At 31.0% G+C, this 18,188-nt stretch overlaps 1 protein-coding gene across 1 annotated transcript; it reads right to left on the bottom strand.

The window, feature by feature from the left end:
* Window positions 1-917: 917 nt before the first annotated feature.
* Window positions 918-17,798, bottom strand: LOC124357519 (ribosomal RNA-processing protein 8). The gene is made up of 5 exons (XM_046809399.1): window positions 17,676-17,798; window positions 6,396-6,851; window positions 4,975-5,136; window positions 4,023-4,265; window positions 918-1,171 (listed from the first exon to the last, which is right to left on the bottom strand). Exons 2-5 carry the CDS (start codon window positions 6,839-6,841, stop codon window positions 955-957), a joined length of 1,068 nt encoding a protein of 355 aa, XP_046665355.1. The 5' UTR covers window positions 6,842-6,851; window positions 17,676-17,798; the 3' UTR covers window positions 918-954.
* Window positions 17,799-18,188: the final 390 nt, after the last annotated feature.

Raw genomic sequence — 18,188 nt, 5'->3', positions numbered from 1 at the left:
TAAGTTTAAAGTTTTTAGGTTGTTTTGTTAATTTTATTATTGAGTGTTCGGTGTTAACCCTTTTGGGGTCAGCCTGGACAGTGACTGTTTCACTAATTATGAGTATACTAGGACAGGGTTAGTGTATTAGCATGTAGTACAATTGCTGCGTATGCTGTAATGTTCTGTTATTTATTTATTTACTTTATAGACAATGTTTTTACGTAACAGTTTCACAGTTTGATAAAGAGGTATTTATTTTGTAAACATTGAACATTCTGATTATTTTTTGTTTTTACATAAACATACTTTTTTGTTGGAATGTTATTTGATTTGGTGTGTACACTAATTATATGAGTAATAAATGAAATATTCTGACAAAAACTCATTATTTTCTAATAGAAAGCCAACTAAAGGTTTAATATTTGATAAACATACAATTATGTGTTTAGTTTACAACAGGATATAACGATTTTTCTTAGAATAAAACATCAATGTTAATTGATCCAAGGTCATCAAAATAATTAATGGTAAAAAATTACGTATGGACCGATTGAAAATATTGGTAATTTAGTTTTCCAAAAGAAAACGTGTACTTCCAACAAATGAGCCAGATGCATGTAACTGGAACAATGCGCGGAGTGCGAGATTCATGCAAAATTCTATTGGCCAGCCTGATCTTTACAGTGCCACTAGACACGAGCGGCCCAAGTAAATTCCCCCGACACCAAAGAGTAAATAAAACTAGAGTGTCAGTCAAGGTTGTACTGGTTTTTTAAGAGGTTGAATAAAAAGAGAAATATCAATTCCGATTTATATTCAAGTATGTTTATACTGATTAAATACTATTTGCCAACGTAATTGTTGATAGAGTGTACGACAAGTAACTCTTTCATTTTAAAATAAAAAGCAATGGTTATTGAATTAAGAACAAATAATAAAATGAGAACTGCTTATAATTTTCAACATACATATTTATCTCTTCTTATACAAACACGGTTTCAAAGACAGTTCAGGAATAATTTTCTTTTTCTTTTTACTCACATTCGATTTTTTCTTAAAATCTAAAAAGTAAAACAGATTGTGTGACAAATCTTGAGAAGTTGCCTCAAACCCCATTCGCTCCACTCCTCGTACAAACTGGTTCAAGTCCTCGAACCTGCTCTCAATTTCAGCTATCTTCATTACTCCACTGAAACAAAATTAATAGTAATTTTCTGGTGAAATTTATATTTTGAGTAGGGTAAGTATCAAAAATGTTGATTTTATAAAATATTTGTATATACAAGGGCTATTCAGAAAGTAGATTACGTTTTGATATAAACAAAGCAGAAGAGAACAATTGTATTATATACAGGGTGTCCCACAAAGAGGTTTAAACATTTGAGTTTATATTACTTGCCCATTTACGCACCAAATATTTTCAAACTCTACGCAGTTCATTAAATAGGTAAAAATATTCTGTGAAAATTTCAGCTCTCTAGCAATTGTTGAAACAAATTAGTGAAATATTGAAAATTTTACCATTTTGCTTCCTATAAAAATTCATTTCTTGAATTACATGATTTGATAACTGCATTGCAGTTTTAAAGAACACCTGTTTAATAACGCTCATTGTTGAAAACAGCTGTTTGATTGAAGAATATTGCTTGTGCTATAAAAACATAACATAATATCCTACATTACAGTTTTACTGATATTGAAGTTTGAGGAATGGCTTTTAATGTTGAACAAAAATTGAAGTGTTGTGCGTGAGCTATTGCTTTTGGTAACATTACAGAAGCAATTAGACAATTTGTTTTCTGTCTTTTTGTTTTCGAATTATTGAGTTTCATGAGCCAGATCTTGATTAACCCTAGAACTGGCGGTCATTTCATCCTGTAGTGTCGGGCTGTTTTGGAGCTTCGCGCAAGGTTTTTTTAAAAAAAATTATTAAAAATATAAAATAAAAGCAATATAAATAAGAGTATATATTTTTGTGTTCAGAATTAAACGTAGAATTGCACTATATTGTAAAATTAACCATCAAAAATTTTCTAATAAACACTTTTTTTAATCAAATATAAAATTTACGAAAAAATATTTCTTAAATTTGGGGGGGACCATACCTAGCAAATGAAGTTATAGTGAGAAATATTTATAAGTGAGATAGCCATTATGTGTCAAATTTTATCTAGTTTCAGAAAAAACATAAACATTATACACATTTATGAAAGCATCATAAAGCTATAGAACAAAAAGCAGCGATGCGTATAAATTCTGAAAATCGGGTGTACACGTAAGACTTTGGTAAAACAAGTTTTGCTAAAAACAATTTACATGTTATTTTGCATATGTTTATTACTTTTAAATATTATAGAATAAAAGTAATGAAATAATTACCAAAATTATTTTTTGAAAAGTAAAAAAAGTTAAATTTTGCCATTATTCAAAAATTTTGCGAAAAATTTTGCATTCATTCAGCAAAATATAAAATAGTTTCTAAAGCTTGTACTATATCAAAATTTGTAAATTTATGGTTTATAAGTAATAGGAAATATTATGTAGTTAGAAAACTATATAAATATAACTAAAGATATTGAAAAAATATAGAATAACCCAAACAGTTATTATATATAACCAAAGAAATTACAGGAAATATATATTTTATTGTGAAAACTATCTATTTACCAAAAATAAATAGTTACTTCAGAGCTAAAAGAGTGCTATAAATAACGTTTAGTAAGTGAAAACAATAACAAACTATGTGAAATGAATTTTAGCCAAGTCATTTTGACATAGCCTACACAAAGCCGGTAATTTCTCAAACATATTTCAGTAAATAGAAATTGATTTATTCTAAAATATATATGTTTACACTACTATGACATCAAACAACACACTACACATTAAATACGACACTAAAACACACGTAAAACTACAAATATCCACAGCTCGGCACGACAGTGATACATAACGGCAGCGGCAATATGGCGGTCACACAACAAACGGCGTCGCGTTTTCTTTTACGTTCAAAATAACAAGCTTGCTACGTCATAACCATAATACAAAGAGGAATAAAACTCATCTGTTCCTTAGCATTTTTATTCCCGAATCCAATGGTGCATGAATTATATCGATACGTTACCGGAGTATATTATAAAAAGTAATTATCCAAGGGAATGTTTGATCGACAAAATTTTGACGGTTAACACCACAAAAGCGGCATTAACCGACATAATTATGTCGATTAACAGTTCTAGGGTTAAGAAAAAGGCAAAATAACTATAGAACAAAAAATACTAAAACCGGAGTAAACTAAAATAACCTAAATATACATTTTTACCATGTTTTTCTTGATCGTTGCAAGAAAGCAAGCTCAACATTGACAACAGAAATATAATTTACTCGAACCAGAAGTGCTCATACAGGTGCAAATCCTACAAAATTGTGTGTGAAGGCGTGGGTAATTGCTAGTATTTATATATAAAACTACTGACTACATATACGTGCTTAGGTAAGAAAACTAAAATATATAATAGTAATAAGGTTATTGGCTTTTTGTCAGTTGCTCAAGTTGTAATATGGGTTACCAAGAACAATGTCGGAATTTTGCACTACGAACTTTCCACACCAAATAAACCACAAACAAATTATATTAACCACCAACTGTCTCAGAATGATCAATATTGATACATTCGTTCCTTAAACAATCGTGTAAGCTTATTAATTAATATTCCGGCCACCCCTCATCAGAAGGCAGAACTGTATTGTGTCCTTTAGAAAAAGAATAATCATATCTTCAATATTTATTGATAGAAATACCAGAAAAATTGGATTTTAACTAATTGTAATGTAGTGATTTCCTCTACTCCGTTGTGAATTTTTTAGTTTTCTTATCAACTATAGCTAGTAATTAATACAAAACTTGCAGTATCAAATTAAATTTTTAGATTTTTAGCATTATTTAGATGACAATATTCTGGATGATAGTTATGTTTTGAATATAACATGTAGCCTACATTTAGTACTTTAAAAGCTTAAATTAATATGAAAACACTCACTTTTCCTTAAGGACCCTGTTGGCCTCCCTGATGTAGTCCAGGATGTTGGTTCCCATGAGGGACAGACAGAAGACCACCACATCGACGGAGCTGTCTGCGAGTGGGGTGTGTGCCATGTCACAAACTGTCACTCTCTCATTGAGAGCTACTAAGTCTAGAGAGTGGACAGTACATGGCAATTGTTGAGCCAGCCGTGCTTCTCCGCACCCAAAGTCTGCCACCACTAGTTTCCCACCCTTAGCTCTGTGAACAATTCAGAAGTGTTGTGTGAAATAATCAGGTATACCTCATAAAAGTATTTAACATTTAGGTCTTGCTTGGTAATTTTTTTGAACCTTATTCCTCAATATTTTCTTGTGAGAATTAAACAGTGGGTTTAACAATGTGACTAAACAACTATGATAAATTTCAGGATTCTAAGGTTTGGCATTCCAAAGACTGCCAGTGGTATTTAGTGTCAATAGCAATGTAGCAGGTATTGCAGTTATGGCAAGATAATTGAATCCAAGTAACGTTGAGCATGGCTGCTGCTTGGATGGGTGACTGCTGAGCGATCCTGTCCTTGCAAGCAGCCCGCCTACTCAGCCATTGGTATTGGTTCGGAAGTCATAATTAAGCCGTTGATGCTTGGGTTGTGTTCTTAGTAAAATAAGAAATTCTTTACTTTACTTTAGCATTTATAATACACATATTGTTTTAAAATTTTATTCCACTACATATGACTAATACATTCGTAAACAAGGTTTGTTAGATAAATACAGGTAATACAACAATAACATGCAACAAAATATTTAAAATATTCATAGTAATGACAATCGTGTCAAAATGACTAAAATTTAGTTATTAAAAATGTACATTTATCATTCAGTTAATTGTTGAGATTTTGATTTTTCATAAATAAGAAATATTTTGACATCTATAACAAGTTGTTTTCTACCGTGTACGTTATTACCGTTTCCTGAGCGACTTAATGATGATATCCAGAGGGTTGACGGGCCACTGAGCCAGTTGTTGTCTAAAGCCGTCATGATAAGTTTCAAAAGACTTTGGATCCTTGGAGAACAGCTGTTCTGCCCCCTTACCTTCCATTACATACAGTTGCTCATTCATAAATCTGAAAATTACAGCAACAAACATTACAATAAAATACAACAAATTATGAATAAAACCTTTATATAAGGTGCAAAATTATCCTGAGACCGAATAAAACATCTTTAACAATAATGCCATTGCAGAAATGTAAATGCTTCTTCTAGTCAGACCAATATTCTGTTACCATCACTCTAAATACATTTCATTTATCCGACATACAATTAAACATATAATGTAAGCTCGCCCCTATATGTTGTTGATAAGTAAAATTAGAACTGAAAATAATCATAATGATAATTGTATGAAAACTAACATTCAAATAGATTTCCAATGGCTAGATTTCAATTTACATGTGGCTTGATGTTTAGATTCAGAAGATAGATATAGGAAAAGTTAAGCCCTCCAAACATTTGGACATTTAACTATGTTGGAAAATGAGTTTGAGTACCAGGATGTGTGTTATTGTAAGAACAAAAAATATACTGTACACTATATACAGTAGTGCTTATGTACACTCATTTACTGCTCTTTAACATTGTCCATGTTAAAAGATACAAAAAAAGGCAAGAAATAATATTTACTTTATAAGTAGTTTCTGAGCTTTCCAGGTAGTCAAGCAATAATACCCCTTTCTTCGGGTGCTTTTCATATCTGAATTTAAACCCGAGTGCACAGTTGAGTCCTATGGAGCTTACCACAGTTAAAAGTTAATACTGCACACAGTGGCACTACCTAACGGAACACAATCTGGTAGTTCTGCCAATTTCACCTAGAGCGCTCTAGCACTGACCTACAGTTCTGTCATCTTCATAAGTTACCAATGAACCATATTGCAATGAAATACTACATCTTCATGAGCCAATCACTGGTGACTCATGTCGTTATGAGAAAGATAACTAAAATTAACAATGCAGCGAATATCAAAATTCCACCAAGGATTTTATGAAAACAAAAATCACTATCCCATAACACAAAATTATCTACAAACGGCCATGAAAATAAGGAAAAAAATTCTAAAATTAAAGGAAATTTTATTGTACCATCAATGGCGTTTTTAGGACTTTTTATAGAGACAGAATCACCTCATCCTCCATGCAAAGAACTCCTTAAATCATTAGCTCTGTAGTTAGCCTACCTGTTGTAAGCTATGGTCATGGCCATTACCTTAACTACTAATATGAAATTAAAGAAGGAACTGGTCACCAGTGATATTTACAATTATTTATTATTTAAAAACTATTTATTTGTATTAGTGACAAGTATTTTGCAGAAGAATATTACCTAAACTTTGCTGCTTTCAATCTTTTCATCATTCTTTCCCGGAGAGATGAGGACTTGCTGTTTTTATACTTCTCTCGTTTGCCAGAAGATAGCTGCACTGGTGATTCCACGATTTCATTGTACTTATTTGTTGCACTCATCATTGTCTTGGTATTGTCCAATATTTGTTGTACACCTAATCTTAGAACGGACTTCTTCTTTACTTTCACTTTTGCTGGAGTATTAGAAGTACTTGGAGTCAACAGAATATCATTTTTGTCTTTAAGTGCTTTTTTAGACAATTTAGATGATAAAGTTGATAACACATTCTTGTCTTTATGTTTTTGAGTAACCTTAGATTTTGGAGAAATTTGTCGTAAATCTTCATAATCAGTTTTTTCTTTCTTCTTGTTCACACTCAGGTGTGAGAACAATCCTGTCAGAATGCTTGGCTTGAGTTTACCCATCACAAGAGTTCTGAAAAAAAAAAGAAAATATTTTTGTCAATGACAAACTTTAAAAAATTTTTTAAATATTTTCATAAATAATAAATACGAGTAATTAAGTATACATATAATTTCAAAAGTTTGATAATTTTAATGTCTGTGGTATATCTATTTCAATTTCAGGTAGAGTGACACTTAACATTTCCTAGAGTTTAAATTATCCTGAAGATGAAATTAATGAAGAAATTACTAAAGAGATCTACAAACTGTCCTGTGATCCAGTACTTATCTTAAAAATGAATGCCATAAATAAAATCTGAAATTTTTTGTTATAGGTTAAAAAATGTGTATATCTAAATAGCTCCATTAAAAAAAAATGAAATATTTGAAACTACTGTAGTAGAATCAATATGAAATAATTCATCTTGTAGGTCAGAACTCTCAGAAAATTCTGAAAGTGAACTCCAAACACAAAAACTACCAGCTTATCCGTAGTAGTTTAAATGCAAGTAACTTGCTTATATTAATAATTTTTGTACATGACATGTTTTAAATAATTTAAAAACATGTTTATGTCTATTATTATATATTTAATTTTAGTACTGACCTGGCAGTATACCTACAAAATGTTATAATAAAATATAAGAAGGGTTCAACCAATTTTGTTTGTAATATTGTATGGTACAGAATTTGTTAATGTGGAGACCTTGTGTTTGTATATTATGTGTATAGAATCTTGAATCCATGTATATAGTTTAAATAATTTAAAAATAATCAATGAAAATAAAATGGAATAGTAAATGGCTACTTGTTATTTTATTCTCCTAACGTCTTGTCAATATTCTAGTTTTTAAGCATCACAACTGAATTGAATATTTGGTTAATTAAATAAAGAGGAATACAGAATAATTAGTATGCAAATTATGAGTGTCTATTTAATTACATCCTACTTGTCATGCATACCAAATACCTGACCCAAGAGATTCAGTATCAAGTTTTATCTTGACCAGGCCATTTTGGCTCAACTTGTTTCTAGTTAAACAAAATTGTATAGTAAAAATAATAATGAAAAATAATCTGAGTTTGCAGATTGTATTGCAGTTGCATCCAATTAAAAAGATAAATCAACTTAACTTAATCAATAATGTTTATCTTTATTGTAAAATTCATTGTACATAACTTTCAATAATAATGTTAACAGCTTAACTTCAAATGGGGACAGCGAATGGCTTAATGACACCATAGCTAGTCACAATATAAGGTTCTGCCACTATCCCCTAGAGTTACTCCAAATCATCATCAATAGATTGTGTTTGTTCAAACTTGCCAAATAAGTCTATTAGCACAACAATAGTTTACACCGGAATATCTATCTGATCACATAGCTCAATTGTGCACACTAATCTAAACTCGAAAACCTGAACATTTTAAACAATTTCAAAGATAGTTAAATAAGAAAAACCTAGAAATACTGAAGAACCTGCTACAGCAGATTGGAAGACATAATGCCTAAACTTCTGAAGCTGCATACAACTGCTTTATTAATACAATGACTGCTGTACTAAATGCTGCTTGTCCAATGAGAAAACAAGACCTAAAAAGCTAGGAAACCAAATGACAATGAAGCTAGAAGGCTAAAAGAAGAGTGTCTGAAATGCTTATACATATATTACATATCAGGTACTAACAAGGACAAGGCAGACATGGGAACAGCCAAGAACTACAACCTTAGACTCAAACTGCTTGGATGTCAAACACAGCTGACCACATTAAGTAAGCTGATAATAAATCAAAAGCATTGGCAAGTACAGTAATTATGCTGCTTGTCCAATGAAAAGACAAGGCCTAAGAAGCTTGGAAACCAAATGACAAAGAAGCTCAAAGTCTAAAAGTAGAGTGTCTGAAATTCTTATACATATATATTAGATATCAGGTACTAACAAAGACAAGGCAGACATGGGAACAGCCAAGAACTACGACCTTAGACTCAAACTGCTTAGACATCAAACACAACTGGCCACATTACGAAAGCTGATAATAAAAGCAATCTGGCAAGTAATTAATAAAGAAAGGAAAAACAGTCAAAATATAAAACTGCTAAAATTGATAATAAATTATGAATAATCCACAAAAAAATTGCTTACCAACAATCAACTATGAACTGCACATATGAAGAAATAAAAAATATATAATTAATATATTTAAGCCAAAAATGTCTTCAGGAGTGGATGAGATCCCTACTGTAATAAAACATTGCTATGACGAGCTAACAACCCCTCTTGTTAGGGTCAATTCATTTCAAATCACCCAATAAAAATAAAAATTTGTTGCTCAACATTTTTAATTTGCCCAATTTTTTTATTATGAGTTCCCTATGGGTAGACAATCACAAAAACACTATTTGGAAAAATTTTACAAGCCATAGTTTTTTTTCCTGGCTGCCATTTTTAAAATGGCGGTTTTGCAGATTTTAGTAAAATACGCAGTTTGCGAAAAGTTTAATTGCCAAGCTATTTTTAAAGATATCAGAATAATCCAAAAACCAGTGTGTTCAGCATAAAATGAACTTCAATTTGACATTATAATAATGTGTCTTTTGTGCAAGAAAGTCAGTCAAACTTGTTCTGCACACTCTCGGAAGAAAATCATCAATTGTTACTTTTTAAGACCATAAAAGTTTAAGAAGGAAAAGAGACTCACTATTAATATTTTAATTTCTTTGTTGAAAACTAATATAACTACCTACTGAAAAAGTTTTTAGCCCTGAGAATGCTCTCCTTTTTTTTCTAGAGCTTTTCAAAAAATGGCCAAAAGGCTAATAATGTCAATTTTCTAGGGTTAATAACTAAAAAGGGACTGAATGAAAAATAAATGAAAAATTTTACAGAATGTTTCTTTTATACAAATAGGAATATCTCATAAAAAATTATGACTGAGACTTAACTACATTTAGAGATATACAGCATTGAATTTCAGTTAAAAGCGCTACCCTTTTTCTCGCTTGTGCGGTACCAAGTTAGCAAACAAGGGCTTGTTTTAAAATCATTATGGTAACAATAAACTTATATTTAATGCTCAAAAACATTATATTCCTTATTTAAACCTACTTAGGATTTACAATAAAAATTATTTAAAACCAGAAAAATTAGTGACCATCCTTGATCACAATACTACGACTGTGTACACATTTCAACATCACCTAATTAGTGAAATAAAGAAGATAAACCCTAATTTTGAAATGGTAATTTACTTTAGCGATGGAGCAAGCAGCCAGTACAAAAATAAAAAAAACTTCATTAATGTCTGCCTACACAAAAATGATTTCGGTTTTAAAAGCAGAATGGAATTTCTTTTGCCTCACCACATGGGAAGAATTTTTGCGATGGTATTGGGGGGAACCACGAAATGAGAAGTTACACGAGCTTCACTTAAAAGACCTTACACTGAACATATCCTGACTCCACAAGATATGTTCAAATATTGTTGAGAAAATATTACTGGAGTTCAGTATAGTTTTGTTCCTTCAGGCGAAATCAAGCAAATGGAAACAAAACTTACAGAGAGATTTGAATGCTGTTTACCAGTGAAAGTAACAAAGAAGCTATCACAGATACATCCCCATAAGTGGCAACCAAATAAGATGTTTTGTTACTTCTGCAGGCTCAAACTTTGATGATCATCAAACATTGATACTTTTCACAAATGTATCATCTTTTACGAGTAATGACTATGTTGCTTGTATCTATGATGACAAGTGGTGGCTTGGTAAAATCGAAGACAAAGATGAAGTCAACAATGATGTATTGGTGCATTTCTTTCACCCTTCTGGACCAAAAACTGCCTTCCAGCTTTCCAAAAATGACACTGCCTGGGTGCCTGCTAAGAAAAATAGTGCGAAAGGTGACTCCACTGGAACTAACAACTGGTAGGTCTGGTAGGACACATAACATAAATGAGAAACTATGTAATGAAATATCATCTTTATTTAATTCGCTGATGAAAATTGCAGCCAACAAGTAATTGAAACCAATGTTTTAAATCTAAATGCACAGAAGAACAATATTATGTGAATACTGTATGCAAGTGTAGTACAAAAATTGTATCGGTAAATTAAGTTGAAGAATATGATTCTTACCTATTGTTCTCACTGTGTAAGATTGAGTTACTATTTTAAAATATTCCTCAGGTACTAACACATATTTTTACATCATGTATTTTATAAAATGTATTTGATAATATTATACTTTAGAAACATAAATTAAAATGCATATACATTTTGACAGTATAATAGATCTAAGCAAATTATTTTTCCTAAAGTATCCAAGTGCTATTTTGTGGTTATGAGTATTGTTTATTTTATACCATTATTTTTCTGGTTTTAAATAATTTTTATTGTAAATCCTAAGTAGGTTTAAATAAGGAATATAATGTTTTGAACATTAAATATAAGTTTATTGTTAACATAATGATTTAAACAAGCCCTTGTTTGCTAACTTGGTAACGCACAAGCGAGAAAAAGGGTAGCGCTTTTAACTGAAATTCAATGCTGTATATCTCTAAATGTAGTTAAGTCTCAGTCATAATTTTTTTATGGGATATTCCTATTTGTATAAAGAACATTCTGTAAAATTTTCATTTATTTTCATTCAGTCTCTTTTTTAGTTATTAACCCTAGAAAATTGACATTATTAGGCTTTCGGCCATTTTTGAAAAGCTCTAGAAAAAAAAGGAGAGCATCTCAGGGCTAAAACTTTTTCAGTAGGTAGTTATATTAGTTTTCAAACAAAGAAATAAAATATTAGTAGTGAGTCTCTTTTCCTTCTTAAACTTTTATGGTCTTAAAATGTAACAATTGATGATTTTCTTCCCGAGAGTTTGCAGAACAAGTTTGACTGGCTTTCTTGCACAAAAGACACATTATTATAATGTCAAATTGAAGTTCATTTTATGCTGAACACACTGGTTTTTGGATTATTCTGATATCTTTAAAAATAGCTTGGCAATTAAACTTTTCGCAAACGCGCGTATTTTATTAAAATCTGCAAAACCGCCATTTTAAAAATGGCCGCCAGGAAAAAACTACGGCTTGTAAAAATTTTTCAAATAGTATTTTGTGATTGTCTACCCATAGGGAACTCATAATAAAAAAAATTAGGCAAATTAAAAATGTTGAGCAACATGACCTGGATTGAAATGGATTGACCCGTTAGTATAATCAACGAAGCACTAACTGGCCCTTTTCCAACAGGTTTAAAAGTCATAAAAGTATACCCAAAATTCAAGAGCGGATGCTATATAGAGGTAAGCAACTACAGACTTATCTCACTAATTCCAACTTTCTCTAAAGTAATTGAAAGGGCTGTTTTAAAATGGGTTATGGATCATCACTGCAAGCAGAATAACCTACTCACAGTGTCAAAGCATGGCTTTGCTAAAAAAAGATCAGCCACTACAGCTATAACTAAATTGATAGAGTCTATACTTGATCATATTTATCAGTATAAACTAATTACCACCATAATGCTTGACGTCAGCAAAGCTTTTTATTGCCTGGAACACGACTTAAATCATTAATACACTGCAACATCATGAATTAAAATGAACAGCTTGTAAATGTTTTAAAAGCTGTATAGAGGTAGGAGTCAGCTGGTTGAGATTAGGCACCAATTTGAAGGCACCAATGAAAAAGTACATGTAATAAGATCTAAATCTCTACTTATCACAAGAGGAGTGTCCCAGCAGTCAGTTTTGGGCCCAGTTTTATTCATACATTAATTTATGGGGATGATACAACACTACTAATAGCTAGAAAAAACAAAGCAATAAACTCATATATTGCTATATTTAAATAAGGTTTATCAGTTCTGGCATGCAAATGACTTAGCCGTCAATATGACAAAAACAAAGCAGCTAGTGTTTGGCAGAAGAAAAGAAGAGATCCTAACACTACCTGATGTTTGATTTAACACCCCAACCAAAACTTATAGGCATGACAGTAGATAACATTTCATGAACTAACCACTTTTACGCTCTTTGCAGGAAATTGAACACTGGTCTATATGTAATCAAGAGAATTAGGCACATCAGTGAGTTTTTTACGCCAATGTCCACATACTACTCACTCTTTGAATCTCATTTAAAATACGGTATAGTTAACTGGGGTTTTACTAATGCAGGAAACCTACAGCAGATTCTGAGAGCACAAAAGAGGGCATTCAGGGAATTGAATGAAATGGGCCTTAGATACAGCTGCCAGGATGCTTTCGATTCCCTTAAAATAATTACTGTAATAGGCCACTACATAAAGGAAACCATCCTGTATGCTGGTGGGATAGACTTGCCACTTGGTTTTAACTTACATGGCCACAACACATGACATGCTTCCATGTACGTATAATCTTCCAGCTCATCACCTCTCACTATACACAGAGAAGCCATCATATACAAAACAGGAAACTTTTCAACCTACTAGAAATGAGAAGTCTGAAAGGAGCACAACTCAAAAAGACTCTGAATGACTGGATGATCGGCAGACCCTTCTACAGCCTGGAAGAGCTTATACATTGTGACCAATTTTAGTAAATTTAGAGTAAGAAAAATTAAAACAACTTTTGAATTCATATATTATTATAGCTTTTATAAATGACAGCATTTATTTTTCAAAGATTAACAAATAAAGATTACTGTGACTTTTGTTTAGTTTTAAAATAATAATTATTTGTGATCAGACACTCTGAAATTTTGTTATATTACCTAGGTATTGTATGTACAATTAACCTGCCACCCCAATGTTTTGTCATATTGAGATATGGTTAATGTGTTAAATTAGTTCAAATCAAAAGTTTGAAACACATAAAACCAAAATAAATAAATTAATGTTCTTCTCTTTTGCATTTGCATAATAGGTATGTTAGTATGTAGAGGTCATAATAGTAACCTGAGTTTGTATTATTTTTTAAATCTCAAACATTTGGGTTCGTCATCAGACCTTGTAGAATTTTGATATTTTACAAGAGATTATGTCTCAAGGAATGTTTTTTGCTCATTACCATCAGCTTAAATTCAATTAATAGCTTTTATGGCATTAAAAAAATGTTTTAACTTTTACAAAACTTGATTCTTTGCAAATCGGTGGCTTTAACTCAAGATGTCTCTGAGTGGTGGCACTGTACAGACCTGAATGCATGGCTGGCCAGTGAAATTTTTCACAATCTCGTGCTTTGCACATTGTTACAATTGAATGCACATAGCTAAGTTATTACTTGGATGATTGGTTTGAAATGATGTTTTCTTGTAGAAAACTAAATTACCAATGTTTTGAACCAATCAAACATACCCTTTGACCTATTATATTTTTATAATCTTGAATCAATTTCACATTGTTGTTTCTTCTAGGAAAAATCGCTTGTAGTAAAAAAACAGAATTAAATGTTTATAAAATACTAAACCTTAGTAGACTTTACTATATAAACCGAAAAATAATGCATTAATTCTATTAGTCAGCATATTTTAATAATTACAGGACGGTGGAAATTATTTACACACCAAACAAAGAAACACTGTAACAAATTCTTTTTATCTAAACCAAAAAACAAATTTGAATTTGTAATGTATTTGTTTTAGAAAAATATTATAACTATTTATTAAGCAAACCATGCAAATTTGGTGTAAAATATTTATTTGATATTGAGTATAAATAAATAAGTCAAGAACAGTTGTTAGAGTATTACTGTTCAAGACTACAGGTTTCCTGTGCGCTAATTGGATATTTTCCTCATTTTGGGGGAACTGGCACTGTTCCAGTCCACCATTGCTCTAAATTTTATTGTTTTAGTCTATTAATTTTCTAAGAATTTCCTCTTGTAAATAGAACTATTAGTTGAACTATGGTAATGCCCAGTGAAGCCCGGCTGATGGTGACAAATTAAAAAAATTATCTCTAGATAATACACTATCAAGAAAATAAGAATATTTTAACAACGTTGAGTGCTAGCCCTGAAATATGTGGTCATCCATAGATTGCTGTCCATTATGAGTGTTATTTTATAAAAAAATACATTACTTAAATCTATGTTTTCTTTTTTTTATTATTATAACTATACAAAACAATTTGATATAACCTTTTTGAAAAATAAAAATGATCAACAAAGCTTTTTTCATACAAAGATAGGCTAGTCCTTCTGACCCATTAGGAAATAGGTAGATTTTGTGACAACTGAAATATTATTAATTTACTCGTCCCATTGAATATACATGTACTCAATATCTCGAAAACTGTTTAAGATACAAAAGAATTGGCTGAAACAGTGAGTCCTAAACATATTATAAGCATTCCAGAACACATTATTTATTCTTTACGATTATAAATAAAGAAGTTATGAATTTTATTAAAATTTGAATGACTATATTGAAACAAAATGGTGTACCAGTGAATTTAGTCGAGATATTTATTATTTTTATTTATAACTCTTGTACCAAGTTTGAAATTGTTTCAGCATTTCTGGTAATAGAAAACTTTTTATGGGATTTATATATATATAATTGATACTTCAAAAACCGTTCAAGGTACAACAAAATTTGTAATTACAAAATATTTTTGAAATGTTATGAGCATTCCAAAACACTTTTGTTTTTCCTCTAGGTTCATAAATAACAGAGATGTGAATTTTTTTAAGTTTGAATGCCCACCATAATGAAATAAAATGGCATACCAAGCTGGCCAATAAACTTAGCCCAGATATTTCTTAGATCAAATGTTGTATTAAGTTTCATCTTGTTCCGGGTTTTTTTAGGACAGTTATCATTTTTACAAATGGCTGCATTATAAAGCATTTATAAAAAAGGGTAGTTTTGGTTTCTGGGGGTAACATTTTGTGCACTCATGTACAAGTTTTATTATGTGCTATCATGAGGACAATTGCAATAGGCTGATTTTTTATACAAAAACCACCTAAAGGGAAGTCATTTCTCTTTACAATATTGGTGTACTTAGGTATTATCGGGCTTTTTTCTTACAGGGGATCTAATAAAACTATATAATTAGAAAGAACAGACTTTATTTAAATTAATGTGAAAATTGAATCTTGTCATTAAGACCATCAGTTTTTGTTTTCTGTCGATCCCAAAAGGAAGCGATGTCGGTGAGAGGGTGTCTATACGTACTACAAGGGATGTTTCTCATTTGTCACCAACTATGTAGGGGTTCAGTCTTCCAGAATTATAATTTGAACAATCATTGATATAATAGGTAACACCTACTAAAACGATATAAAACCATCTTTAAAATATCCTAACTATATGTAAACTATCATTATTACCACAAATTCTAATGAAGAATACTTTAGTACAATAAAAAGTACTGAAAAATTAATAATAATAACCCAAATTTAACCTAATACACATCAACAAACTAGGGGACAGCATCGGAAACTGGACAGTAACATATAAAAGCTCACTTAACTTAACTACCTGACTGTCAGACCTACCTAAGGGCTAACCTCTACCCAAGAATGTTGTTTATAATTCAATTGGTGTTATTTGAAAAAACAAGCTAATGAAAACTCAACTAAGCTACCTGCTGCCGGACTTGGCTACAGTATAATAAGCGGTCACCAAAAGAATCGGATAATGTTAATCAATTTTAAATATTGATACTATCAAATACATTTGACCTATAGATATTAATAAATGATCATTGCCAGGTTTCTTTATTTAGACTGATGATGCCATTACCAGCTGTTGTTAGCCTATTTCGTTTATGTAGGAAAAGGCTAGTGACAACGACAAGAACAATGGCGATGAATATCCAAGCAATAACAATGGATGGTATCAATACCTGCAGAAATAGTATTTCATTTTGGCTAAAGTAATCATAAGTACTACGCTGTTCAAACAGATTTTAAATACAGTGTAGTTATTTTATGTAATCTGAAACAAATACATTTCTTTAAAATACAAAAGTATAGCTTCTCTATATTAACATTTTTAAAGCCTAAAACGTAATTCAGCTCGACATCATCGTTCAAAATTTATTTAAAGTAAAAATGTGTTTGGAAATAAATTCAAAATTCAAATCATGTGTTTTGTTATTGACTAATGGTGGCAAGAACAGTGACATGCGTGTTTTCTTTGTTTCACAACGTTTATCCTTGAAAATACATAAGGTAAGTAAATGTTATTGTTTTGTTGTAATTATATATTGTATTTTAATTTGTAAATTATATTAATATTTACACATTAATTTCTAAGATTGAAAACTAGCCAAACCATATTGTTCTTTGAAATATCTATATATCCTATCTATTACATTAAATAGCCTATTTGGTCCGACATTTTCTTTGATTCCTTTGGATGGTCGTGAATATCGATGATTCCTTATCATTTGATAATCATCATCTGATTGTAATGGTGGCCGCTTATTATACTGCAGCCTTGGACCTAGAGCCAGCCGCCTAAAAAACTAAAAACCTGAGAGCTGACTGGCCTACCCAATCCAACTGCCATAACTTCTCATTACATGTAACCTAACCCTAAATTTCCTGCTTTACATTTTACAGACTGAAAAAGAAGTCTCATGGATTATTATGGCCAAATTATTCATGAAATTCTAAGAGAATATTTGAAATTGGACTGGTAGGCTAACTTGGTAAATTCATGCCTCATTATGTTGAAAGCCTCTCAAATAAAATTATATGAACAGAATCATAATAACAATATGTAGAAAGACATGTGTTAGCTTGTATTGAAACATAATTTATGTAAATTAGACTCTGATGCTGTTCTATGATTTAATTCCGAGAAATACAAGACTTTTACCGATCACAAAATAACCATAAATGATAGATAGTAAACTTACCACAAACAAATCACAAGCTTATATTTTGTATCCACAATATTACTTGCACACAGCACTACCAGTTAGTAATTAATCATCCATAGATAAGCACTCATAAAAAATTCAATTTGAAAGTACATTTTGACCAGTGTTGCCAATCCACTTTTGGAAAATTCCCACCAGTACCTGAAAAAAATACCACCTATGAGCCCAAATTTACCACCTTGCTTTAAAAGTATATTTAGGCTACTAAAGTGTGTTATCGACATCGTATGACAGTCTATATTTGTAAATGCAGGGTGTCTACCAAACTGAACATATAAAATTCCCTGACTTTTCCAGTTTTTCTAGGTTAGACACTCTTAAATGGCTTAACGAGCAGGATTTTTTTATTGCATTGAATATGGGTGATTTTAGAGCATAATATCATAACTTATATTGTAAAAAATTAACTTTTTTACTTTTTTACAGAGACAATTTGCATGAAAAAGTTAGTTTCAGAAAAACAAATTTAACTTTCAATGAGCTTGGATC

This window comes from Homalodisca vitripennis, chromosome 3 (assembly GCF_021130785.1).
Source record: "Homalodisca vitripennis isolate AUS2020 chromosome 3, UT_GWSS_2.1, whole genome shotgun sequence".
Classification (NCBI taxonomy): Eukaryota; Metazoa; Arthropoda; class Insecta; order Hemiptera; family Cicadellidae; genus Homalodisca; species Homalodisca vitripennis.
The sequence above is the reverse complement of the archived record's forward strand: the minus strand, read 5'-3'. Positions and strand labels throughout refer to the sequence as shown.

Excerpts from the sequence above, each read along its gene's own strand:
- LOC124357519 (XM_046809399.1), bottom strand. The coding sequence starts at position 6,841 with ATGGGTAAACTCAAGCCAAGCATTCTGACAGGATTGTTCTCACACCTG. Across the intron at positions 5,137-6,395 it reads TTGAAAGCAGCAAAGTTTAG|ATTTATGAATGAGCAACTGT; the intron begins GTAATATTCTTC and ends TGTAATTTTCAG. Across the intron at positions 4,266-4,974 it reads ATTAAGTCGCTCAGGAAACG|AGCTAAGGGTGGGAAACTAG; the intron begins GTAATAACGTAC and ends AATTGTTCACAG.